Genomic DNA, 27,976 nt, shown 5'->3' with positions numbered 1-27,976 from the left:
AATTAATTTAGGTGATGAGTATTAGAGATATGTTTATACACGCAATTAAGACGACAGTGCTACATATTTAGAAGTTGTTTTCAAAGACGATTTCATTTGACATTGACACTCACAAATTAATTCGCGGATCGCAATTAAAGTCAATGTTAGGAATGAGAAGGTTAAAGAGTGTATTGAAGTAAAAAATGTTCACGTTGAATAATTTCAATCATCCATAGGCAGACACATATGTTTTCTTATACTACATAGGAAAATTGCACTGTTTATATTCAGGTTAATTAATTAATTCTTATTCCAGACTTTAAAAAAATTTTTTTTAATTCTAATACGCTTATCAAACTTTTTACCAACAATTAGTTACAAAATCGTTCACAATGTTAAACATTTGAACTTTTCCCTTTCTGGGAATAAAATATTTCTTTCGGAATATTTCGATGGTAAAATTTCATTTAGGTGATCGATTCAATTTGTCTACGTCAAAACTCACTAAAAATATTTATATTCTGATATGCCATGGAAGATATCAAAAGGTTGAATTCTTGAGAAACTATTAAGCAAATGATCATCAGCGACGATCATCGCGATAATACGTGTAGAGATACGTATATGGAGGATTTTCTTTAATGTTAGTTGAATACATTCCTGCGTTATCTGTGGAACGCAGTTACTCGAAACGTTGAGTCATATCGCGCGGTATCGGTATTTTCGTTCACCTACGTGCACTACATGACATTCGCGAACACCGAGAGCTGCTGTCAAAACGACTTGTTTCGATAGCTTTAGGATTGCGTCGGTGGTCGCGTTCCAATTACCGTTTCGAGGGCGCAGTTCAAAGTAACATTGAATGAAGAGCGTTATGGTCGCCGACGGAAGCTTGGAAATTTTTTACTTGAATCATCGCCTGGTTGGAAAGTGACTTCCATCAAATTTTTGATAGAATTATCAATTTCATTAACTTTATTCATTTCACTATATGTGTTTTATTTGATTCCTCTTAACTTTTTTAAAAGTATACTTTTACTCATTTTTATTTCACTTTCCCCATTTCAATATTTAGAAAATAAAAAAAGAATACAACGAAAGAAAAGAAATTTGTATTTTTCCTTGGAAAAATTATCGTTAGTTTTGTTCAATGTATAATGTTGAAAATGACAACTTGAGATCGCGCTCGCCATCTACATGCAGATGCGCTAGTTACAATAAATAGTAACTAGAAGGTAATTCTAGATATAATCGATAGGTTTAATCGATAGTTTTTGTTTTACTTTTTAGTCAGTCGATGTAAGAAAGTGCAGTAAAGGTTGTTCAGCTCAGAACAGTGCGATAGATTTATCCGAAGAATAAACTAATAGCTATTGTGATCCTACCTTTAAATAAACAAATAAGAACATGTAATTTTATTCTCCTTCTCAACTTTTACAAAATCACCATTTTATTTATTTCCAGTATATATTTTCCAATCCAATTTCAAATTTCGGGTTCTTGTTTTAAAATACTACTTTAAAACGACTTTTTCCAATAGACGAGACTTCGAGTCACCACGACTATGTTTAACGACGTAAGTCTTTATCAATATTTTCATTATGTAAAGTTTAGCAGAATTCTTATTTTAAGACGCGATTTCTTATTGTTTAAGACACGAGGGAGAATAAATGTCTTGAAGAATATATTTTATCGAGCAAGACAATTGCCGTTTAACTGATTTAGCTAAAGCACTAAGTGACCTGGTAAAGTAAGAAGTTCTGAAATACTCGAATCGAGCACCTTTCTATTTTCACGTGTGCAAAGTACTCGAGAGCAAGAAGATTTATTTCCTTGAGGACACGGTAGCCGCTGCTGCCGCGTGTTTGCCATCGGTTCAACTGAATTGCTTTTGGAATTATCAAGGAACGAATGAGAAACGGTAACCTAAATATGTATCGTCGCGACCGCAACTTATCTTTCGATGACTCGACTATGTTTCATTGCCTAATCCTTTTAAGGAAGTGATCGCGCGTAGGAAGGCTGCTTCGTTTAATTAGTTTGCTAAACCCGCGACCACTCTCTTTAATGTATCTGCTGGCTTATCGTCTGTTATAAATCACACAAATGACCTAAAAATTATTGTATTTTAATATTTTCTCTAAAATCTTGTTAAATGTTATTTGGAACACTTTGTGGCCATATTGTGGTATATACATATAAGGTTATATATAAGTCAAAGAGAATGAAATGGAATGGCCTAAGTAGCCATAAAGCTAAGCAACGAGCTATAACATATTATATTATATTATATTATATTATATTACATATATTACATATTATATATTATATTATATATATATATATAACGATTATTGCCCAAGAAAAATATAAATTACATATGTGTATTCACAATAAGCAATGAATTTCTGTTTGAAAATGGTTTTGGCAAAAGTACTGTTACGCGACGGTATACCATATTTTGGGTTTACGTTTTTAACAAATAACAGTTTGTAATTTAATTTAAGCTACTCAAAAGTGGTGCTTTTATACGATGTTATCTTCTCCTTCTTCTTTTGTCCTGAAAACTAGGTCGCAAAATAGGACAGATCGGTAGCCTACTTTTAGTTCCTGTGGGGCTAAGTGACTGGGGGAAGGGTGGGGGAAGGAGGAGTGGGATTGGTAGGAGGACGTCATTTAGATTTATTTACAATATTTACACTTATTTTACAAGGCGAGAGACTCAACTGACGTTTTGCGGTTCTCTCTCTTTTTTTTTTTCTTTTTTTTATGATTTTAACATCCACCAATACTCTTTTATGTTCTTTCTGTGTTTGTCTTTTGTGTCTTTGTATCTGCACCTAGTATCTATGGTCTGTCCATTTAAATTCTCTTCGTAAAATATTGTTTTAATTCATATTTTCCTTTTTATGTGGTAAATTATGGGTATATTTTTTTCATCTAGGTATAAGAACTCTTCTGGGGGGATATGGCCTGTTTTGAGTGTATTATCATGGTACTATACCAATTTATCTTTCGTTAAAATGGATAAATGTAACTTGAAATAGAAATAAAATGGTATCGATGCAAATCGATAAATAAGCTTAGAATTTTCAGAATACTCTAATGTTTTATAATCAATTTATAATAGCTTTGAACCAGGGCCGGCGCAAGGCAGGTTTTGAGGGGCCCCGCCTACGAAAATTACTCAATTAAAAACCACCGATTTCGATTAACTTTTTACAGAATGACGATACCATTAACAGATGAAAGACATTTTTTTAGTAGCGATGATTCAGTTTAAAGGAGTGAGAAAAATCATGAAAGTTCAATGTAACCCCATAAAGTCGTCATATCCTGGAAACTACTTGAGATAAAAAAAAATCCAGGCGCTTTCAAAAAAATATACTTTTTAGAAACATTAAACTAATTTTTGCAAAAGTCATACAATGATTACAGATTTTCTACTCTCATTGAACTTTTTGCCCCTTGAAAGCGAATTATGCATGCAAAAAAATATTACTTGGATTTGTTTAAAAATCTGCTTATAAAAATATATAATATACAACAGCATTTGTAAATAAATAATTCCTTGTAAAATTTAAGTGTAGGATTTCAATATGTATCCAGGACCCGCAAAATTTTTGGACCAGGCCCCTCAAAAAGTCACGCCGGCCCTGGTTTGAACTATCCACGTCTAAATGCCCAATTTCACTCTAATACGTTACATTTTTTGCCGCAGAGAATCATAGTCGATATATATCAAGTTGTCCAAAAGCTTCTGTTTTATATCATTTTATTGAATTAAATATTATATTCCTATTATTACGTTCGCGCATAATTCAATAAACTAATATAAAACAAAAAACATTGTGCGTCTATTATTTCCGTACAAAACGAAAGAAACTTTTCGGACAACCTAATACATGTATATTTGTATGAATCTAACGTTACATCTACGTTTATTTTACCACAAGGCATTCTACTCGAGAATCAGTATAACTGGGCGTGAGATAATCTTTAGATAATAGGAGCTATTAATGGTTAGTTTGGACGACGCGCGAAACGTTCGTGGCACGAAAAATGGCCAGCAGTCATTTCACTGACGAAATTGCGTGTAGCTTATGATGATCTGCTATTTAAAGAGTCGTTATTTTTACAGTACAGTTTCAAGCAACGATCGACCAACTATCTGCTCGATATTGATAGTTCTCTATTTTTGCTGGTACCGTTGTCAGTGTACTCGATCCACTATATTGTTCATTTAATTTCAACAAGGTGATTGAACTTTTTATAACAATTCCTTTTTAGCAGTTGCGAAAGCTCGAGAATTAATAACAAAGGATCTGTCTAGTCGTTTATCATGGAAGATTTACGATTTCTAAAATTCGCAAAATAAGGCAAATTTCTTTCCATATAATGTTTGAATGTAATTCAAAATTATAACGTTTCATTAAAAAATTGTACCATTTTATAAACTCCGATTGCTTGGATCATCTTTCAACTAACCTCTAATCATCTAACCACCTAACCATTTCAACTAAGCATCGTTCTCTTTCTATATTATCTATACAAAACAAATACTAATTTTGTCACACATTTACAAGCATTTAACGGCCTGGTCTCAAAATACAGAAACGTGTTTCGCAAAACAATGTACGACCCATGGCAAACTCTCGGTGGCGTACGAAAGTCTCCTTTAATAATAGAATTTTGGAGATATGGCTTCGACACGACGTCGCTTTTTTGGCATGCTGATCGGTGCCACGTGTCTTCTTGTTCTCGGTTCAATTACATATATTGCCACTACTAAAACAATTCAACTGGTAGAAAATTCAAAAAATTGTTCAATTAACCCTTTCCAACCTAACCTTAAAGTGAGATCGTAATATTTGCAAGAAAAACGCTATCAAAATCATGAACCGTGAACCCGCCCTTGACTAATTTTAACATTGAATCAGACAGATGACGTCATTGTTATCATGACTGGAATCGTAATTCACGCGGTCGACTTTCTCGGAAAACGCGTTGATCGTTTCCACGCTGCAAAATTTTGCAGGAGAAACGAGACTGGAACGATGAACCAACTGAAAAAAATAATAAACACAGAGGGCGATCGAATAGTTTGCCTCAGCTTTTAGTTGATTTTAGGCGACATAGGTGGCGAAAAATCGATTGTTAAATCTGCTGTACTTTTTCAATTATTTTTCACGCAATCACGTTTCTTTGTTGTTAAAAAGCTTATTCGAGAAGCTGCGAATGTTTATGCGAATAATCAAAAAAATTAAACTAAATTCGTTTCCTCCATTAGATATTATAACGTGTACTTTTCTTCAGATGTTTTATATATCTTTCCACGTTACGTGCATTCTGCAGATCGTTCCATTGAAATGTCCCATAAACGCATAAATATCCATAGTTTATCGACGCGCATGGTTTTCAATTTTATGCCGAAGTTCCTCTCGAAACAAATGAAAATTCTTTTATTTGTTAAACGAAGATGAGTTTCTCGTATTTCACTCATCTAATATTTTGTTTATGATTCATCCGTGGAATTCGTGATTTACATAAATCTTTAGAACCCAATTGGCACTCATTTGCGGTTCAGCAGTTGTCGTCGATCGTTAAGAGCTAATCTACGTTCTACAAATTTGATGGTTCTGCGTGACAAAAACCTCGTTGTAAATATAATGTCAAGCGATAAAATGAAAACACGGAAATGTATTTTCTGCGATTATTCCGATTAAAGGATCCAGGTTCCGGCAAAAGACGAACTTTCTCGGAAAAGCTCGGTGAGGGTGAGCGGTGGTGGCGCGGTGTCGCGATGCTCGGAACCCAGCCAACAACAGGCCGTGGCTTGTACCAATGTATTTAGGTAGATACGCGAGGCGTGGTTAAATTTAGCGCGGTTCGACCTGCGCGTTACCGCGCCGCACAAAATGCTTCCGATTATTTTATTTTTAGGGCTTCGACGCGTCGTGGCTTCTCCGCGAGCAAGGCGAGCACACGTCAGGTGTCCGATACCGAGCCGATCGGCAAATTAATTTGTCAAACGCTGTTTGCCTTGCGCCGGAAACCGAACAAACTAAAAGGTATCCGATCCAAGTTTTCCTACTCAATTATTTCAGTTTGATACAAAACTGCAACTAAATTGCCTCAACGAGTACGTTTAACCAAAAAAAAAAAAAAAAACAGAGAAAACAAAGAGCAGTAGCCAAACAGAAAGAACGACTGCAAAATATTTCATCGACCGCAAATCGTTCGTTCACCCGTGAAAAAAGAAACGAAATACGATCCTCGCTCGATGGTCTGAGAAAAAAGGCACGAGACGATTATCCTGGAAGGAGAAAGCAATGATCCGGCAAAAACGAGATAAACACAGTCTAACGACGAGTTGGCTCAGTGTATATCGATGAACGGATCGATTATCGATCGACGAAACTCTATACACATAGAAAATATGGCGAGAAGACGAGGAACAGCTCTCGCGAGTGATCGACGTCGAAAACACGATGCTAACGATACACGAAGCGTTTAAAAATACACCGTGGCGGCCAGTCGGGCACGGCACGTGGCAATGAACAATTTTCCCGTACCCTCTTGATCAAAGGGTCGTTCACACCTGCGAATTTTCCTGATGACGAGGCGGATCGGCTAAGACCAATAGAGGGAGAGAGAATGCGGCGCGCCTAGTCACGTAGCTGATCAGACAAGAATGGAATCGGTTGGAGCTTAAACTGCGGGGCTCGAGCAAGGTTCCGAGACGTTCAAAATTGGATGATTCGTAGGCGTGGACCTAGAAACCCGTCGGTGTATTTCCATCGCGACAAACGTTCGTCGATCCACCCTGTCCCAATGGAGACCATCGAACGCGATCACCTTTGTCAAGATGAAAATCATTGTCAGATTAACCACTTTGCACTGGGAATTTTATTTCAATTTCGTTGGCAGCAGCTGCCAACGCTTTTAAGTGTTTTATTTGACATTTACTTTAACTAAAAAATAAGAGAATTTAAATAAATAAAGGAAGAAAGAAATTCACTTAGATACCAGTTTTATTCACACTATTGTTGTATGTGTTGTTGTGATTTTTAAGTGTATCCTGCTGTTCTTTCACGAAAAATGGCGGACATGAAAGGATGTCGAGTGGGGCTCGACGAAGGAGCTGCTGAGATAAAAACTGATGTAGAGTCATACTTGACATAGCAGTGCAAAGGGTTAAGGCTACGGTTATGGCGACATTCGAACAATCAGATATATAGATCCTTGTGAGAGTAGCTACATCGTTTCATTCCAACGACAGTTGGCTAGAACAAGCATCTACTGTTTAAACTATAGTTTAAGTAGCTCGGGGTGATCAGGTAAATTAGGATACATCTTTGTGAATAGGAATGTAGTTAAAATTTGGAAATCTGTTGGCAGAGCTTTATGAGAGATGTTCAATATAATATATATAATATATCATATCATATATAATATATCAATATAATATATAACGATGTTAAATAATGCAAGGTTTGTTACTTGACCTTCTTTCTTTTTAGGAAAAGTTTCACCGTGCAAGTGGATTAGAGTTGCTATCGCAAAATCATTTAGCTGATATACCGGGGAGCAAATTTATATCGAGCTACATTGCAGGAGTTTCCATGAGATATTCATTGCTTGGGAAGAAGAAAGTTTGCATATTTCAAAGGCTCTAGGTTTGCCATAATTGGTCTTTGTAATTTTGTATGTACAGTAGAGTTTTTGCAAAATTCATTTTTCTCCACGAACCTCTCATCGATGTTTAACCTTGGGATACCGGACGCGTATTAAAGATTACTGTGTGTCTAACAAAACGTCTAAAGACGAACCCACATGCGAACGAAAATTTCGCCGCTGACTGACGTCCAAGCAATGTTTTTTGCAGCAGTGGCAAGAATCGGAAACACTGCAACACTGGATGAAGCGTAGGCGTGTGTCTAACTCTAGACAAACGTAGCCAACACGAGGTTTATGTTTTTGCGGAAAAATGGACGTCATCTGAAGCTACAAAGCAAGCTTTGTTTATCGTGCACTCTGCGCTACGTCAACAATGTAAATCTGCAATATGAGACGTGTAACGTAACGAATGAAGAATGGCGGGAAATTTGAATTTGTAACGTGAACCTGGATCTCGTGAGGATTGAATTTTCGTGAAGAAATAAAAGACAAGGGGTAATCGAACGGTCCCGATGCATCGATTATTTCATCGAGCTGCCTGCTGAGATTACTCATACACGTAGATATAGAATCTCGTCGTGGGTGGTAACTATAAACACACTCCGCGAGCTTTCCTTCGTTCGATGCATCGTCTTAGCTTCTTATTTCCTTTAAAATGTCTGATTTTCTTCTTATCTCAAAATTTCTCCTTCTCTATTTTATAAAATGTCATTTTTCGAATTTACGAATTCGAATTTCCTTAATTCTGAAGGAAATACACCATTTCGAATCTCGGACGGTTTCATGCAATTTTCGATTTATTTATAACTTATTCTGCTCGACTTAGTTTAGTGTTGCCAAATTGGAAATTGTTGTGCTCAGGTGCATAATGATTTTCACTTTGTGTAATTGTACTCGTTATAAATAGGCCAAAGTTCCTCTTTTCTGAAATATGCACGTTCCAAACGCCTTACGTAACCTAATCTGATCTAATACAAATTTCAGAGAAGAATTTTAGACTTTCGATACGTTCCTTTGTTTATTCCAATTCTATTTCATACACGGTGGCTATAAGCATACAAGTATTTGTATGCCATTGAATTTATTATTCCATTTATAGTATAGTCATTTGGCAATATATACTTTCATTAGAAAAATCTAATACTATGAAAATAAAACGTAGAACCTTAAAATAAAATTACAAATTCTTCTTTGCGGACTAAGGGTACGTAGAAATATTTTTTCTAGCCACTGTACATACTTTCACGCGTGTAGATTTTTATTGGAATCGCGAAGCAAGGTTAGGATCGAGAAATGGTTGATCGATCGTGCGAGAGAAACCCATACGAAGGAAGCAATTAATCAAAAGCAATATCGAGCAGTCACGAACCACTGAACAGAGAATCTTTCGATGAATGCTCCTTGGTGTTTTCTTTTTCAACGACGAAATATAGGTCGAGCAGCTCCTTCTTAGAATCGTCGCAAAGCCCGTCGTTCGAGCTGCCATCTTCAACGAACGAGTTGCTCGCGATTTACTATTCTTTGTCAATTTTGCCGCCATATTATTTAAAAATGAAAAGGTATCCAACAGCAGGATTGAAATACTCGAAATTGTAATATTTTGGAAAGACACGAAGCTCAGACCAACGTGTCGGATTTATTGCTTCTAATAATTGTACTTGGCAGACGATTTTGTTTACCGATTTACTATTTCTGCAATTTTGAACTGCTTTAAATAAACGCGCGGTTGTGGACATAGAAAAAATACCATGAATGGTGATTTTTAAATTCAGCCTTTGTTAATGCTGCAAATTATACGAAAAAAAAGAAATAAATTAAGAATTTTGTACGGTAGAAAGTTTGCCAGATAATCCAGCGAGGGCCAACGCTACGTTAATACATTTCATTCGCCATGTTTTCCAAACAATTTACGTTATCAAATTCTGCTTTTTAGCAATTGTCGTTGTAAAAAAGAATTCTACATTTCTATGAAATTTCAAAAATTTAACACATAATAATGTTATAATAATATATTGCTTGGTGGTCAATGGGTTAAAAGAATTCTATCGAACGTAGCAAAATCGAGTTGCAACTTAAAATAGAAATTTTGTAAGAGGTTATGTGACTTTTCTCAAACGTGAAACTCGGACCCCATGAACGTGAAACGGGGAAGATCCCGACCTTTCTCAATCCCCTAACGCGTTCCAAAACGTCGCCGCTATTTCTGTACAAGCTGGAAGTGAGAATCAACTGCGCAGATTAGCAAAATCGTGATAGCCATCCTCTTACATGAATCTACTTCAGAATCTTCGCAAACATCATTAAACAAATTGCGCGCAACGACAGCATTCCGCTAGCTTTTAAACCTCTTCAGTCGCTTGTAACAAAGCTACTCTGTCCACAGGAGTATCCTCGAGCAACCCCAACAACGAAGCTGAAGAAGCCGAATCGAAGCAGCAAAAAGAACAAGCAGGTCCTTCTCACCGGACGAGTCCTTCCGAGCGCCAAACTAGAAACCAGTTTCACCTATCCTACCATTTCTGGTCACCAGAAACTTTCCTTTTTATATACAAATCACAAAATCCTCGAGAACTGGTATCTCCAGCACGGAAATACGAAAGCCAACCAGGATATACGTTTTTAGATTTTATTATACTTACATAATTGAGTAGTTTGCAGAAAAAAAAATGGCATACACATCTACGATAAATACATAGCCAGCTAATGTATTTTATGATAAAAGAGTCGGATTATTATGAAATTTGTGAACGATTTAAGAATTTTTATTACGATTATCACGATAGCATTCGTGGCATCTTTCTAAGATTCTCGTTAGCTCGACGATCACGCGTTTATTTAAAGCAGTAGCTAATATTGGAAAACAAGAATCAAGGCTTGCGATACAATTTTCTAATTCACCATTTTGCCTTACGAGTTCTCTTTCCAGAAAGCTGTCCAATTATTTTTTCAAGATCTTCGAACAACACAAAGGATATAACCTAGCAAACACGACAATGGTACCCCGTTGGGGGTAGCCACCCACGTGCTATATTTTTATTTTTATTTTTTTATTCACTAAGATATAATATTTTACCAAATGTCCTTCCGGACAAATTGTAAAATCCAAATAAATAAATAAAAAAAAAAAAAAAAAAAAGAACTATAGCAAAGTTTACATGAAGCAACAAGCAGCAAATTTAAGATATCTATCGTTCATCTATAGCAATTTGCTGTTTCAGGACAAAAAGATCTATGTTAGGTATCCGAGGATTAGCAGAACAGCCACAATAAAAAAAAAACTCCCTAGAACCTCGTGTCAGCGAAATGAAATATCAACGATCGAGAACCCTTGGACACTTTATCTACTTCAGCTGCCTATTTTTCTTTGTCTGTTTTACGAAATAGGAGGAAAAGGAAAATCCACGCTTACCCCACGAACGTCGAGGTGCTCATACTCGGATAGGGTTCGGTATCCGCCGCAGACGATACGAAATCCGGTGTGCCGGGTTAAGCTCGTGCCGCCTCGTGCCGCTTTCCACCAGCCGACAGGAACCGGTTCTTCTCTTTCTGGCTGGCCGTACCTGTTCCACGGAGGTCCGTGAGCGTACGAGGAGGTGGAAGGTAACGGATCTGGAAAGGGACGAGCAGCACCGATGTCGACACTAGCGCGCGCCCGCTGCTACTGCTGGCTGACCACGATCACCCGGATCGTGGACCACGCTCGGATTCCGCCGCCATTCCTCTTTGTCGCCGCGATACGCTGCACGCTGTGACGCGATCGGACAAACCGAGATATTCACGCACAGTCGACGTGGAAGATCGGTTGCAGGTGAACAGGAGCGACTTGAGATCGAAAGGAGTTAATTTTTAATATTGCGAATTTAAATAATAAAGACGAAGGATTTAAGGATCTGCTGCGTTGAATTTGGTGGATTTTGTATTTTTTTGTAAGTTTGAATTGATGACCAACAGATGGCTTTCGTTATTACCAGATGAAAAATGAAGAAGCTTCGAGAGTTTCGCAGAAAAAAGTAGATTTTGTCTAAATAGATTTTTGACGTTGCAGGGTGGAAAATGAAGATTTGAAGGATCTGTTGCAACTAACTTTGTGAATTTTATTTAGGTGCGAAGGAGAAATGGATTAAGTTTGAAAAAGATAGAATTTAGGTGCTAAGAGATGTAGGTTAGAAAATTTGGGAAATTGAAATTTGAAAAAAAAAAAAAAAAAAAAACACGGAGAATCTTGTGCAATGAAGAGGAAATAAGCGAATGTTGATGGGAATGTAAAAGTGAAATGTATTGAAAATTAATTAGGAACTACGACTATTTTTGAGAATAATTTATGTCTCTCTGAATTGGAAATTTAACTATTAAATGATAAAATTGTATATGAAAAAGAAATGGTTTTCTAGATGGATAGTCCAAGGGAATAATGAGTTGTATTAAAACGACAAAAGGTTTCTCGGTTGACGAATAAAGCTATAATGAAAAACGATATTTCGTAATCTGTTAGATTTTGTCGAGATAGTTTCTTTACCCACAGCCAGTCATCCATGACGAAATAGAACGACAGTAGATATCACTCTCGTATTCTCACTTTCTTCTCACGAAATATGAACAGAAGAAATCTTCTATTCTCTTTCTCCTACATATACAGAATAAAAAATAGAAAAAACGAAATAGCGTTTAATAAAAAGTCGGTGGCAATAAATGCAGCAAGCGAAGTTTCTAATTTCTTGTCCGATCGAGCGTAACCGTAACGCAATTCTACGTAATCGGGCAAACATTAATTTCACCATTGTTTAAACAAGAAGAAATTTAATTACAAACCATATAACAATTCAGTACCACTTATATACTAAATAACTTTACGATGGAAATAAAATATAAACGATTAAAAAATATTATATTTTTATCAATTAAAATACCCCTAGCGACCTTTAGATCCGAGTTTCGTATATGAACTGTAATTCTATTTTTAATCGAAGTTCTACAAGCGATTAAGCATCGTAAAATCTATCAAGAAGATACAAAAACAATATCTTTAAATCCCCTTACTCGCTACGATCTTATCAAACTCTTCCTCGTGTTCGGAAGTACTCAGCATGTACGCCGGAAGTGTGAATCCAAGAACCTTATCAAACAGAGGTTTAGTCTCTGCTGCGAATTCGTAAGGTTCAACCTCCTTGGATCTTTCAACCTCTCCAGAATCCTTCTCCTTGTCTGCTTGTTCTCGTTTTACGTATGCTCCCTCACTCGCGGCAGCTTCTGGTTCGATAGGAAAATCATGCAGAGGATGTTGGTCGGTGATTGACCTGGGAACCTTTTTAGTAGGCTCTACATGGTATTCTTTCTCTTCTCGATAATCCGATTTATCGACAGATGGTTCTTCAGAAGTTACAAAAGCGCACTCCTCCTTTTGGAAACCTTTTTCGTCGACACATTGGTAGCAAGTCATTTTGTCACGCATCAACTTCTTACAGTTGGAACGATCTTCCTTCTGGAACTCCTGAAGAACCTTCTGAATCTCTGCCTTCTTCTTGAACGCATCGTAGAAGCCTGCGTCGCTTTTCTTTAAAGCAGATTTCGCTGATTCTTCTTTTGCTTCCGATTCCTTTGTCTGATCAGAAACCGAAAATTCGTCTTTGATATCGCTGTCGGTAACGTAGGGCATCTTCTTAGAAGAATAATCATAGCCAGGACTTTCGTAAGGCTCCTTGGATTCTTTCTTCTCGGATCCGTCGTAAGATTTGTCTTTCGATTCAGTTGGGCTACCAAATGATTTAGATTTCGAATACGAATAACTCTTGTCACTTGGTAGATACTTGTACGAACATTGTTCAGAGTTACTTCCGGTTTTTGGGTCTTTACAGACCTTGCAAGTCATAGAATCTTTTTGAACCTCTTTGCAATGACTTGGTTCGATGCTTTCAGCCACTCTTTCTGACTCTGATTTAGATCTTTCATAGCCAGATAAAGATTCATCCTCATCAGAGGCGGACTTAGTTTCTTGAGAGCCACCCTGGCCATAATTTGACTTGGATTCGTCGCCTTTGAAGTAAGAACTCGATGGAGCGGACTGACTTCTCTCGTAGTAACTTTCAGGAATAGTATAGTCCTTGCTGTAATCCTCAGGTTCGCTTCGTGATTCCTCGGACGATTTGTCTTCTTTGTCACTAGCATCTCTCTTATCGTTATTTCCGGAAGAACTGTCAGGGTATCCAAAGCTTCTTGATTTGCTATATTTATAGACCTTGTCATCTGGCTCATAAGTATACGAGCATCTCTCGTAATTTCCACCTGTTTTGGGATCTTTACAGATAGTGCAAGTCTTCGTGTCCTTTTGCACTTTCTTGCAATTATCAGACGATTCCTTGGTTTCTTCGAGAGATTTTCCCTCTGGTTCTTCCTTATCGACGTAGCCGAAACGTTCCTTAATCGGTTTACTTGCCGAATATTCTTTATCATATCTCTTTCCGTCCTCTTTATCATCCTTCTCAGCTTCAGTGTTCTTAAATGTCTCGGGATTCTTATGTGAGCTAGATTTACTATAAGCGTATCTCTTCTCACTGGGCTGTCGAACATACGAACATTGTTCGTACTTTGCATTGCTCTTGGTATCCTTACACACCATGCACACCATGGAATCCTTCACCACTTTCTCGCATTTTTCATCTTTATTTTTATACTCTGCCGGAACATCATCCGTGGCGTCAGAGAAAATCTTTTCGTTAAATCTGTACGGATTATCGTGTCTTCCGTACTCATCGGAATTTTTAAAACCAGAGAAAGCTTCTTCAGAGTTGGATCTCCTACTTCTGAACACTGAAGGTGGCACTGCTATCTTTTCCACGTTGCTAGAATCGGTCAATGGCTGAGAATGATAGGAGCATTGCTCGTAAGTGGCGCCACTTTTCGGATTCTTACATTTGTAACAGACCATACTATTCTTCGCGTCGCTGTTCTTATTAACTTGTTTCTTCCTGATTTCCTGACAATACGGAACGCCGGATTTCATCACCATGTCCTTGTATTTTTGCGAATCTTTGTTCGTTATGGTGTAAAACGGTGATATTACTTTCTTGAAGTTCTTGTTCTCTGTGGGGACCTTCTTAGTGGCGGAAGACGAGTACCATTCTCTAGGCTTGTCGAAAGACTCGGCAGAATCCAAGGAACGGTGCTTTTTTCTGGACTCTAGGAAACGACTGTAAGATGACGAGTGGTCTGAAGAGGCGGATTCGAGAGGAGTCTCGCGATTTGTGCGAATCCATGGGTAATCGTCGACGTATAAGGCTTTGTAGAATTCGGCATTTGCTAACACGCAGAAGATCGTCAGCGTAAGACATATCTACGTCAGAAAAGATTAATTTCAATCTGTTTCAACCTTCTTATATAAAAGCATGTTTGTTTTTTTTTTTTTTTTCTTTAATAAATCATATTCATTTTCCGAAAAATAATAAAAAACACAATAAATATTACTAATAAAAATGTTAACGAAACATACAGTAAAAAGTATAGGTAATCGGTATTTTTGTTATTAAAAGATATTTAAAAATTTTAAAAAACAGCGATCAATTCTATGAAACATTGAAGCAAAGTTATTTGAAAAATCATGTCCATTAGGTTGGCAACTAAGTGATTGCGGATTTTGTCATTACCACCTAATGATAATATTATTAGGTTGGTAACTCAATAATAGAATTCGACTATCTATGCTAGTAATAAAAAATCCGATAAAAAGTGTAAAGAACAGAGAACGTATTTATTAAAAGATATTAAAAGGCTTCGAAATCTGAAACAATCAAGTAAACAATTAAATATTGACTAACAAAATTTCAATGTACGAATCATTCAGATAAATTTGTAATTGTACAATAATATGATGTGACTATCCCATTGCGAATAAATAACTATAAAGGCGATGTTACCAGAAACATTCCATCAAGGCGTGGAGAATTGAGCTTGTAGAAGGGCATGGTGCGAGATATCGCCGATCGTGGACACTTATTCCGTTTCCGGTTCCGGTTCGGCGAGCCACATCACTTTCCCATGAAATGATCTCGCCTGCGCGTGGAAAGCCTTTATATCGACTTGCTGATCCAAAAAGATCAGCACCCCACCTTTTGACTTCGCGAAACACAAACTATCTCCGGACTCGGTGAACGTTGCTTGTCGATCAGAATGATTTGAATCAGCGAGCGTAAAGCAGTGGCGGACGCTGTTTGCTCGTCCGTGGCCACTGGTTGATCATTTTTGTCTCGTTAAAAGCAAGAAAAATCGCAACGAGGCACACGAATGCGTTAGTTTTTATTTCTCACCAGGAAAATGCTCGAAATTGTGTCGACGATTAAGTTTTACAAAAGGCTATTAATATTTTTTGCTCTTTTTCTGTTAAACTATTGTTCTTAAACTATTCTACGTTTTATATTATCTTTGTATTATTCTTATAACATAATGATATTAAATATTTATTAAGATATTTTGTAAATATTTTATTACAAATTTATAACCTAACTTAAGAGGTTAAAAAAGCTTCAAATATTTCAATATATTTGGAAAATGAAATATACCAAATACGATACCATTTTAATTAACAAGGACAGTAATATACATAGATCAGGTTCATAATCATAGATGATATCGTTTATCATATAACTAAATATTATTTTAATTGTCGCGGTTTATTTGCTGAATGGATTCATAAATTGAATATGTTTAGATTTATCTCGTGGACAAATTCAGGGAATATATCTGTCACAGCGATAGAATGTTACGAATCGAAGCGACACAGCCGACCGATCGCTAATGCTCACTTTCATTTATGCAATTCCGTTACCGCGGTTGGTAAAAAATGTCGCGACGGACAATAACCTGCAAGTGGTATCGATCTAAGAGGCATCGTTGGGAAAAACATCCCCAAGTATTGGAATATTTTTACCGGGAAATCGCCGATTCTTTCTCTTGTAATTGATGCACTTGGTGCATGAAGGGCAATTTCGAAGATGAAAAATTTCATAACGATATAAAAAATATTCTTAATTGTTTATTCACGTGACTACAAGCTGCTAGTACAGAGTTAATTAAAACGAAAGTGAAATATCTTTTACAATCGATCGATTTACGATTGTTTCCGGGCCTCGCGAGAGCCGTAAAGAATCGACAAATATTGCAAAACAGTGAAAGATACTGGTTCTTGTAAAACTATGTTTTCTAGCTAGAAACTTTATTTTCACTCTCGTTTTACGCTGCCATCGTTTCTTATTAAAATTATTATCGAATCCAAATTGTCATTCGAGTACAGAACGATTTGACCGTGTGTACAAGAAGATTTCCTTACGTTACAAGCTCTATTCTAAATCATATTAATTTACTCTATGAAGTTTTTCATTCTTTGAAAGTGAAATTGCGAGGGTACACGGAAATGTGAGACACGCGGGGAGGATTCATAGTTTTCTCGAAAAACGCATTGGTCGGCGCAGGTTTCATTTGTAATTTCGAGGCCAACTTCTGCATAATCAGCTTCTCGTTGTCGATGGTTTTCACTTTCTTTTTATCTTTTTGTTTGTCTTGTGTGTTTCGTTTTCGATAGTAAAACACTTCTCCTGCTAACGTGATCATCGCTAGAGCGAGACCAAAAAGAGTTGCGATGAACACTCCACCTGAAAACACGTGGAATTGTTTGATTAAATTATCATGTACATTTAATTATACATTACATTACTATTATTATATTTTTTAGATAAAATTCTTTGAAGTTTGGATATAAAATATTCAACTTTTCTGTTTTATTTATTCAGGATATTGCTATTTAGTAAAATATTAAGCTATCTTCATATTTCAAGTATTCAACATTTTGAATTATTGAAATATTTTAGTTAATAACAACTCACCCAAACTCTCCAATGTTATTCCCTCGTTGTCATCAGAATTCTGACACTGTGCCTTCAATGATTGATTCCAATACTTAGACGACAACATTTCAAAGTATCTGTCCTTTTGCAAATCCAGAATTCTACAACAAATAATAGGATTAGTTAGGATAGGTAAGATTAGTACAAACTCATCAGGATAGGTTAGTACAAATACATCAGGAAAGCTAGTACAAACTCATCAGGATAGGTTAGTACAAACTCATCAGGGAGGTTAGTACAAACTTATGAGGTTAGGTTAGTACAAACTCATCAGGAAAGTTAGTACAAACTCATCAGGTTAGTTTAGTACAAACTCATCAGGTTAGTTTAGTACAAACTCATCAGGGAGGTTAGTACAAACTTATCAGGTTAGGTTAGTACAAACTCATCGGTATAAAACATACTTTCTGCTTATTTCCTCTTGCAAATGGCTTCCCTGTTGAACAGCAATTGCATAAGGCTGTTCCGCAAACACTTCCCCAACCTCAGTCAGGTTGCAATTCCTCGTTACTTCATACTTTATCTCCGATGAATCGTGGATGAAAGCGAATTCTGCATTTTCGCTTTCTATCACCTGAAACGACATAAAAGACGATAGCTTTGTTCACCGATTTGCCTGGCACGTGCAATTGGTCGTCAACGCATACCTTTTGAAAACCTTCTCTGGAATTTACAACAGGACCGACCTGCGTAATAGCTTGCAATATGTGACCGTATTGTTCCTTAATAGGATAGTCCCAAACTCGATACTCTACTTGGTCGCTGGTACTGTTTAACGTGATTTCTTTCCATACCCTAATTGTGAAATAAAATTGAAAAAAATTAGAGAAGATTTATGGGAGAGAAACCCGTTGGACGTATGAACTATACATTTAAGATAATGATAAATATTAATTTCTAAATTTCAATATTTGAAATGTTATTAATTCGTTCGACATCAATGATCCAGACATTAAATCACGCGATACCTCACTAAAGATTAATAGAATCTTTCTTGTAACATTCTTTGTCATAGGATTGTTTCCAATGGCCGAGAACTCACCGTCTGTATCATTTGTACAAATTTATGTCGTCAGTCGATTCACCGATTTGTGACTAAAGAAGTCATCGGAATGGAATCTTTTCAGGACAAAGTGTCTAAAGCATGAAATGGTCGTTGATCGTAAAATAAAAAAAAATTAATGACATAAATAATAAATATTGTAATATGGTAGCCACTCGGCCATTGCAGACAACAATACTGTTTCAGCATAGTCGTACGTATTATTAATTTATTAATCTGCTGATTGTGTGGTCTACCTAAGTAACCAGGGTGTTCAGGATTTCGAGTGACCGTCCGTTTATGATCTAGATAAAACATCTACCTTGTTTGGAAAAGTCCGAATTGCCTACCAATTTGCCAAGCTGTAAACCTTACGATGCGGACCTCATTAAGAGGTTATGAACACCTTAACTCTTAGCCAACTAAATAGGGAGATTTTGTGAAGAACAAATAATTGCGCCACTTTTTCTGCTTTTTCAAAGTACAGTATGTAATAAAATACACGAATTTAGTGGTGTTAAAATTCATGAAAAAGTTACACTATCAGTTATGACTAAATAAAGTTATAATCGAACGATACCACACTGTAAAAAAATATTAAAATGCATCATGAATTTTTCACGTTCAAGTCGTGTTATTTATCTTCAGTCGTCTTTAATATGTTCAACTTTACCTATATTTTTTTATACTTTTATTACCGAAAATATAATTAACCACTTAAATAATTTTTAGGCTTCTTCTTTTTTCAAATATTGAATATTGGTCCTCGATATTTGGAAAAATGCGCGATAGACAGCGTGTAGGTTGGGAAGGTCAAATCATAAGTAAACAGCTGGCGAAAATCCACAATAAACCATGGAAAACTCGGGGAAAATCAGTATATAAAGACGAGACGAAGCTTCTACTGGCTGTATGAAGAAGATCGTACAACCGTCGCCATCAGAACATTAACCTCTTCGTGCATACTAAACAGTGCAAATAAACAAGCAAACCATACTAATACTCGATATAGTTAATTTACCTCCATCTTGAGCGTTAATTTCATTGAAGGTTGGCGATATCAACCGATCGCAACCTCAACCGAAGCAACAGTCCGGAGGAAAACAAGATCGTCAGACAAATAACATCAACGCGAGTGCCATCTTTGGGAAGAAACTAGCTTCATTGCGAAATACATTGCACACAACATCCCCATGCACGATGACGTACGTCAACAAACAGCCGGGACAGCTCTCCATCGGAATCCACCGATCACAGTCAATACGAGTATCACCTTCGGGAAGGAAATATTATAACCTTCATCGCGAAGTATACCGCCAATATCTCGCTGCACAGCGGGGAACAGCAGACGAAGCGTCAATTCGTCCGAAACGTAAGCCATACGTTTGTTGAGTCACCTCTCCCTTGTAAACTGCTTAAAGTTATCATATGGAAACTCACGCGCATGAAACTCTTCAAGAAGAACGCATAAGAAAATTGAAAATGGAATGAAAATTATTCAAGGAACAATTAGAAGCATTTCAAGAGGTACTTGATAAATATGAGGAAGGAAGATCAGTAACAGGCATTCAATACTAGTTGGGCGATTTAGAGACAGAATATGCTACGTTTAGAAAAAATCAAAGCGAATTAGACGAGATAGACGAGGATCAAACACAAGATGAACGCCTTGCTCTAAAATATAAATTCTTGGAAAATATAGCACGCGCTACTGATATATTTGAGATCGCTAAACGATGGATCGATAATGAAGTTGCATTAAATTCGTTGTCTAAAATTCAACTCTTCTTTTTCGGGTTCCTACGAGGATTGGCCAAGGTTCGTTGATCAATTTCGCGTCACAGTACACGAGAATTTACGTATTGACGACTGTAAGAAATTAATATATCTCCGCTCTTGCCTAACACAGGAAGCGGCTATTGTCATAGCGTCGTTAGAAAATACAGCCATCAATTATCCTGTAGCATGGGAAATTTTGGAGAAAAGATACAATCAATTTGCAAAAATCGTAGCCAATCACTTGAAAGCATTGTTCGACGTCTCTCCTTTACAGCGGCCATCTTACCAAGGTCTACAATCCCATTTAAACAAATTAGAAACACATTATAAAGCATTGCAATCACTCGATCAGCCAATCGCGGATACCGTGTTACTATGTTTGTTTACATTGAAGCTAGATCACGACACACAGTTACGATGGAAGGAACACATCACACGGACAGACCACACAACCTTTCCAAGCGTCGGAGAGCTGTTCGACTTTTTATACAATCGCTGCAACGTTAGAAGCTATAGGCTCAACATATCAGACACCATCACGCCCTACAACTCGGCCGTATAATTTACGTGTCAGGTGCCAAGGCGGTGTGCGTAAACAGACGCCAAAACCTCCAATCACGTGCAATTTTTATAACAGATCTCACGCAACACGAAACGCAAAAAATTCTTGTCTATGTCAGTACCTAAGAAATGGAAACTAGTGAGAGAGAAAAATCTCTGTTTCTGTGGCAGAATGTACATCTGGTAGTTGCAAGTTATGCCGTAAACGGCACCACACTCTCCTGCATTCGGATATAGATAAATCATGGCAGCCAACTTAAACTAATCTAGCAGGTCACGCATCTAAGATATTTCCAAACGTCGTTTTGTCTACGGACGTTATAAACATCAGTGATCAAACCGGAAAAATGCAACAGCGCGGAGTCTTGTTAGACTCAACGTTCAACGTCCTTTCACAAACTACGTCATCCTGCACGAGCAATTAGAAACTAGAACGAGTCCTAGAAATTCCTTGAACAGTTCCAGCACGGTGACACTTCACTGGAACAAAATAAAATTAATGCTGGCCAAATCAGAGAGTAACAGCCCCCTGAAACCCGAGTCAGAGCAGGGTAGTCCGTTTTACACGGAACCAGCGGACGCAGAACGTGGCGACAATATCAAGAAGCAGACCTAGGAACGATCCAACAACGAATAAATATCGACACAGTGAACCAGAATGGTTACAAACGTCAGTAGGTATAAATTCCAATCAATGGGAAGAATCGGAAGAAACGGAAGAAAAGACGCCTTTGATCTCGTCTTCCCTGGATAATTTGGCACTAAGAGACACGTGCCAAGCCAGTACAACTACTAAAGCTCAGAACCAAGGTGCCCAACGACACTTACTGAACAGTGGACTCCAGCGGTAAATTTATTAGCAACGAGGAGGATGACTGCTAACCGGATTGCTTAAAATACATACAGAAAGTCATCGAATTGAAGGTTAATTTAAAGCGACTGCACTTGGGATTTTCAAAACTCAATTTAGTACTTTATCTCAAGGGAAAACAATAAAACCTAACTAGTATTTGAAACAACTTGCAATATTGGATTAGGCTTGAAAGAAAATCAACATTGAAATTGATACTTGTAAATATGCACGAGACATACAGAACACAAATAGACAACAATAGCCGATAATAAGCCAGTAGAATACATAAAGCAATTAAAGGTGAGATAGTTTATACATAATCGCATTCTGCTAAATCCTTTTCTGAATGTACGTAATGACACGCTTCATCACTATAGACAAATTTTTGACGTGACCTTTCAAAGGAGGCGGTATGTTCGGGATTTCGAGCGGCCGTCCGTTTGTGACTCGAACAATACATCTACCTTGTTTGGAAAAATCCGAATTGCCTACCTGTCCGAGCTGTAAATCTTATGGTGCTTACCTCATTAAGAAGCTAAAAGCACCTTAAGTACCCGATGGGTCAGGTGAAAGATAAACAGCTGACAATAGCAGAGGATATGCGGCGAGAGTCCACAATAAACCATGAAAAACTCAGGGACGTCAATATATAAGAACGAGACGAAGTTTCTGCTAGCTGTATACTAAAATGTGCAAATAAACAAGCAAACCATACTACTACTCGATATATTTAATTTACCTCCACCTTGAACGTTAATCTCGTCCAAGGTTCCCTGTATCAACCGATCGATTGAACCTAACCTATCGCCATTTACTTGAAAATTCGCAACACAGGGATGCAAAGTTCAGACTCACGTGTACAACTTATCCTCTGCATTCTTCATATTCATAAAGTACTGATGTACCCCAGAATTAGCCACCACGGTGTAATTGATTCTTGACTGCCTCGCTAATTGTTCCAACGATTGCACAGGAGACTGTAACAAAATGCGTATTTAATTATCATCTTCTAAAACATGAACGAAATTTTCTAAATTCATTTATAAAACTTATGCACCTGCATTCTTTCCACAGTAAGGAAAGCAGCCAAATTAGCGGTAAACGTGGCGAGCATTAGGACCACAAAAAGCCAATAAGCAGCCACTAATGTTCTGCTCGATAATGCTTTAGGAGCTTCGCCGCCACCCTGGGGTGTAAAAGACGTCAAAGCGAACCAGAAACTTTCTTTCAACGTGAATTCCCTAAATATAGGACATTGATCCTATTGAAGCACTATCTTTCACGAAATAATTTCTTTATTTTCGCGAGACGTATTAACGTATTATAACAACATAAAATATAAGAATCGTTAAGGGCAATTTGCCGAAATCTAAATCTAAATGTCCCTTAATGAGTCTTCCAAACTAACCTTGCAGTACAGTTCTTACCGGCAAGGATATGGATAGAGTCGTTTATTATTTCTGGCACTGTACGGAGAATACTTGTCGAGTATCCAAATCATGATGCCAGTTAACGTTAATGCCCCGACGATGCTTAACCATACCTCGACTTTCAGTACTGTCATGAATTTGAAGAGAGACGGCTTGCGCACAGGTTTCCTCATCACTTGGAACGAAAAATTATTACATAACATAAAATGTATTTACGTAGATTAAAAAAATAATGTGAGTTTAAGTATAATAATAGTAAACGTAATAGTATACTACAGTATAGTATATATACTGTATATACTATATATTATATACTATAGTATAACCTATAGTATAGTATACTACTAATATTTATGTATAATGTATATACATAACACAAAATAGTATAGTGTAACATAATAATATGAGTGTAAAATATAAAAAACACAAAAATAGATATAAATAACACAATATAAAATATAAATAACACAAAATAGTATAGTGTAATATAATAATATGAGTGTAAAATATAAAAATATTTTTTTTAATATTTTACATAGAAACTTTCTACCAATTAATATGCCAGACTGTTCAAAGTATGGGGCGACAAAATCGATCACTTCCTCACGTTCTGAAGTCATTGTCAATGCTGCAACTACCATATCTGTTTCCTGGGAAACAAAATAAATGTCTGTAATAAGAACAACATTCTAACAATAAGTTTGTTCAATAATTAAAAGTAAAATCAAGTTTCACCAAGAGGAACCACATAGTTTGTAGCATTAGAAAGGTTTAAACAGACAAAATTTTCTACAAACAAGATTAAGTGGTTGCAGAATTACAGGCACTGTTAAGTTTAGTATACAAGTGCTTCAACAGAGTTTAACATTCTTAATGCATACTTCTTACCCCTTTAGCAAGGTCACCAATCAAGCCATCCCATTGTCCATTAGGTAACTTCTTCCCAAATTGATGATCCTGCGGTACAACAAGATCATAATCGAATTCCATCTCCTCGGATAATTTCTTTATGAAATCCACGCAATAGCCATCCCATATATCATTTCCTTTCTCATCTTTCATGATCTTTCCAGTTACTGGATCCAATCTGGGAACGGTCCAAGGCACTGACTAATGCAATTTTAATACTTGCATTAATTAACGTTGTCAAAATTATCGTGATGCAAACATCATAATGGGTGTCAATTACAGGAGCAGTTCCGATTCGGAAGAATCTTCTAGCAGGCTTTATCTTGTTTTCAGCTTCTTTGATTTTACCATGCCTCGTCCAAGTGGCCAGCGGTTCCAAAATCCCATTAAACACCTCCAACTCAATTTCGGCTTTGTAAGTGATCATTCCTTTCTCTGACCAGTACTCGAACGTGTCATTACCTCCTAATTTCTATCACAACATTTTTCTGTCAAGCTTCAGTCCCTTCCGAGAATCATCGAACAACTGAAATTCAACTTACCGCTAGTATATTATTGTTAAATGCCTCAGACGTGAGATTCGAAGCTTGACTCGTGTTTGGCGAAGGGCATTGGCCAGTTTTCGGTTCCACGCTGATGCCAGACGCTTGCAGGTCGCTCATTAAACTCACTATCAGGCCTACTAATCTCTTAAAGTAATGTGAAAATATCTACAAAACATGGGAAGACGTGAATCGTCTGAATCGAGAAATATTATACACGATAACAAATTTCTAGATACTTGAACATCAGGGGGACAACTGCAAGCTGCTGATTCGCTGATTAGTCTGCAGCAAATATCCTTCTTCATCGATAGAACAGTAATTGAAACATCCAACTGGTATTCTCTGTTGATATATTTAAAGGTCTCGTAATTATTGTCAGTGAACACCAAGTTCCATATTCCATTTCTTGTAACCAGTCCTCCTTGCACGGCCTAAATTTTATAACTAAAGTAAGTTCACAAGCTAAGTTTTTATACTTAATTGTTCAACCTGTTAACCAGCTCATTCCTTGTCTAATCAGTTTTTAAAATCTTAATTCGATTTTAAATTGATCTTAAGTAGCTTGGTTTTAATCCTTACAAGTACACGAAAAATAAAACAACTAAAGGAAAATGAGCGATCATTAAATAGAATTAGTAAATCGAATTAAAAGTACTAAAAATTCAATAGACAGGTTAGCGCGCTTTCTCCGATTAACAGGTTAAAAGATTTTCTAGGAATCACCGTTCTGAAGAAATCCTCCATCTTGGCTGTGCTCGCGTAGATCGCGTAATAAGATGGCGATGGTCTCATGCTCCTAATCTTTGACACTGTTTTCTCCGTGAACTCGTCGATCACCACCAGCCTTATGATCGAATTCCCGATTAAATAGTAGAGACTCTGATTTAACTCTGCAAAGGAGTATGAATCAATTTTCAAACATCTGACACGAGTTGAAAACCGCGGAATGAACGATCGAAGCTTGATATGAAGGTACCCCTTTCATCTTCGAAGATCAGGCCCACGTCCGTGGCGTTTTTCAACATCAAAAGATCGTCGATTGCTTGGATGTACGGGTTTATATTGCTATCGCCCCGTTTGTATATTATTCCGTTCTCGTCGGCCAAGTTTCGTAGGCGATCCCAACCAGTCCAGGTCATGTCGAGTATGATACTGATTCCCTTAAATAAGGCAGCACATACTGCAAGTTGATTTTAACGAAACGAAAATAAGAACGAAGCGCGATCATGTCGGAGAAGCTCGTCGATGTTGCACAGCTATCATCGATAGATCGATCAAAGTGATGCAAAGCGTATGAGAATTAGTCACGAATAAAATTATGTTCCATTGTTTCTTATTTTCTTTCAAGAAAACAATTTTTATCCTGGTGTATTACATGTCTAATATTGTTAATTTTAGAGCATTGAAGAGTGAAGAATTTTAGAAACTATTTGTAAACTGCGTGAAAATTAGTCATAAATTAAACTAACAATAAGAAATTTTTATCGTGAAATATCGTATGCCTGGAACAATTAAGTTTGCAATATTAAGAGATAAATCTATTTTTAAGCAAATTAGAATTTTCGTTAAAATCCTTATATAAATATTTGCGATAAATTAGCAATTAAGCTTTGAAATCGCTCATTACAACTTGCAGAGATCGCTATCGATTGAAACTGTGGTCGTGAAAGCTATGAAAACTGCACGACACATTTTGCTTCTTAACCTCTCTCGAAACTGCTGTCTACGTTGGCACGATCCACTTGGACTGTGGAAATATGGACGGCGATGATGTTTTCACCAAAATTCTTTTCTGCTTGAGGTACAGCATCGTTCAGGATGCTTAGTATCGCCTTATCTGGTTCCTCTATTACTATCACTATGCAAAACAATAAGAAGATCACTACAGTGTAAATTAATTTAAACAAAAAATCTCTCAAAGACTTTTCACATTCGCTATTTAAAAAAAAAAAAAAATTAAATTAGCTACATTAATTCGTAGTAAGATATTCTACATATATTTTTACATATACAAGGAAAGGAGCTGTTTTTAAAAGAGTACATATTATAATGTCATCGTTTCACGTGACATATTTACCTCGCTATTGATACTCATTATTATATTGCTTCATATGGTTTCGTTTCAGTAGATAGAATCTAATCGTGCAATAATCATCTATTACGCTATAAGTCGCTATTCTTCATGTAGGACAAGTGTCATTAAGCTAATACGGTTTCTTCCCTCGTTATTTGGAAAAAAGAGCGAAAAGATACACCGCGTTTGTGTCATCTGAAGCAACGATCGTGCGACGATATCGCCATCTGTGTCGTTTTGTTTCTTTTTCGGTCTCAATCATCGGTAATAGCTTTCGTCGAACTTCTTTCTATGTCAAGGACCAGGGACCAACCGTTCAAGTTGGCACAGAAGATACGGAAGGTATTAGTCAAACGTTTATCGAGTGAATAATTCAACAATAGTACAACTACTATCGATGTATCGAGAACGAAGCAAAGTTTCATGTGACCCAATCAATGTTTAACCAGTGCAGCCGATGTGTTTAATTTTCACCAATATTTCATAACATTGCGTTTGACAATAATTAACTCTAGCAGAATAATTATGAATAACACTGTGCAGAATTGGCATTTCACTAAAAAGTAACGAACTATAGCATTTGAGAATATTGTTTTAAGGAAATGAAAACGACTAAAGAATAGTAATAATAAAAAAAAGTCAAAACAGTTTCAAATCATCTACTATCAATTTCTAAAGCTCTGTAAAACAAAAGTAAAAGAGTTTCATCTGATATTCCTTCTAAAAAATGACATTTCGAATAAACTTGTGAATTTTCTTCCAAAACAACTCCACGAAACCCATACGTCGTTCGAACCTTTCAATCCATTAGAAAATTGCAAAGAAAATTATCCAAAGCCATCGTAGACAAAACTTACACATGTTCATAGGTGTTAGAGAGATGGTAGGACCGAGGAACGAGGCAAGCAGGAACACACTCGCTGCTACCACAGTGGTCGACATGGCTCAGGAGAACCGACTCGGTGCCGGATGAACGAACAACCGTTGTCTTCCGCCTAGGCAAACAGGAGGATACCGTGGACGACGACAACGACGCCTGCGCTCGCTCTTTACGACACCCGCTTATGAATATTACACCGTCGACTATCAAACTGTGATCCTTGTTTTCCGTAAATCCACTTTCGTTACGTGGAAACACGATGTTATATCCTGACACTCGTTTCTTCCACCTTAGCCATCGATTTATCGCTCAAGTTGACGATTGCCAAGGATTACTAACCTGAACATTGGC

General features: G+C 36.9%; 3 protein-coding genes across 4 annotated transcripts in view; all 3 read right to left on the bottom strand.

Annotated features, from left to right (window-relative positions):
• The window catches only part of LOC139996803 (uncharacterized), a 28,158-nt gene extending 16,943 nt beyond the window's left edge, over nt 1-11,215 (bottom strand). The window contains exon 1 of the mRNA XM_072021306.1: nt 11,072-11,215. Coding sequence (XP_071877407.1) covers nt 11,072-11,094 — 23 coding nt within the window. The 5' untranslated portion in view covers nt 11,095-11,215. The remainder of the gene's footprint in view (nt 1-11,071) is intronic.
• Nucleotides 11,216-12,497: 1,282 nt separating this feature from the next.
• On the bottom strand, nt 12,498-15,690 carry LOC139996807 (uncharacterized). Its single transcript, XM_072021315.1, has 2 exons — nt 15,570-15,690; nt 12,498-14,989 (listed from the first exon to the last, which is right to left on the bottom strand). The coding sequence occupies exons 1-2, from the start codon at nt 15,615-15,617 to the stop codon at nt 12,686-12,688; spliced, it is 2,352 nt and encodes a 783-aa protein (XP_071877416.1). The 5' UTR covers nt 15,618-15,690; the 3' UTR covers nt 12,498-12,685.
• A 974-nt stretch (nt 15,691-16,664) lies between these two features.
• On the bottom strand, nt 16,665-27,976 carry Ir8a (Ionotropic receptor 8a). 2 transcript variants are annotated; one of them, XM_072021375.1, is made up of 16 exons: nt 27,603-27,976; nt 26,377-26,529; nt 25,648-25,851; nt 25,395-25,561; nt 24,908-25,102; nt 24,669-24,836; nt 24,407-24,598; nt 24,106-24,327; nt 23,768-23,867; nt 23,215-23,392; nt 22,845-23,028; nt 22,643-22,764; nt 18,200-18,347; nt 17,957-18,126; nt 17,532-17,653; nt 16,665-17,300 (listed from the first exon to the last, which is right to left on the bottom strand). In XM_072021375.1, the coding sequence occupies exons 1-16, from the start codon at nt 27,685-27,687 to the stop codon at nt 17,026-17,028; spliced, it is 2,685 nt and encodes an 894-aa protein (XP_071877476.1). In that variant the 5' UTR covers nt 27,688-27,976; the 3' UTR covers nt 16,665-17,025. The 2 variants fall into 2 exon arrangements, with proteins under 2 accessions (XP_071877476.1, XP_071877477.1); XM_072021376.1 differs by lacking the exon at nt 27,603-27,976 and adding an exon at nt 26,749-26,954.

Source organism: Bombus fervidus, chromosome 19 (assembly GCF_041682495.2).
Source record: "Bombus fervidus isolate BK054 chromosome 19, iyBomFerv1, whole genome shotgun sequence".
NCBI classification, from domain to species: Eukaryota; Metazoa; Arthropoda; class Insecta; order Hymenoptera; family Apidae; genus Bombus; species Bombus fervidus.
This window is presented reverse-complemented; position numbering and strand designations above follow the sequence as displayed.

What these genes read in the sequence shown, in the direction of transcription:
- LOC139996807 (XM_072021315.1), bottom strand. Translation starts at nt 15,617, where the DNA reads ATGCCCTTCTACAAGCTCAATTCTCCACGCCTTGATGGAATGTTTCTG. An exon ending in GCCTTGATGGAATGTTTCTG is followed by an intron (nt 14,990 to 15,569) that starts GTAACATCGCCT and finishes TTTCTGACGTAG; the next exon opens with ATATGTCTTACGCTGACGAT.
- Ir8a (XM_072021375.1), bottom strand. Translation starts at nt 27,687, where the DNA reads ATGTCGACCACTGTGGTAGCAGCGAGTGTGTTCCTGCTTGCCTCGTTC. An exon ending in GCAGAGGATAAGTTGTACAC is followed by an intron (nt 18,348 to 22,642) that starts GTGAGTCTGAAC and finishes TTTCACAATTAG; the next exon opens with GGTATGGAAAGAAATCACGT. An exon ending in AATAACATTGGAGAGTTTGG is followed by an intron (nt 17,301 to 17,531) that starts GTGAGTTGTTAT and finishes ACGTGTTTTCAG; the next exon opens with GTGGAGTGTTCATCGCAACT.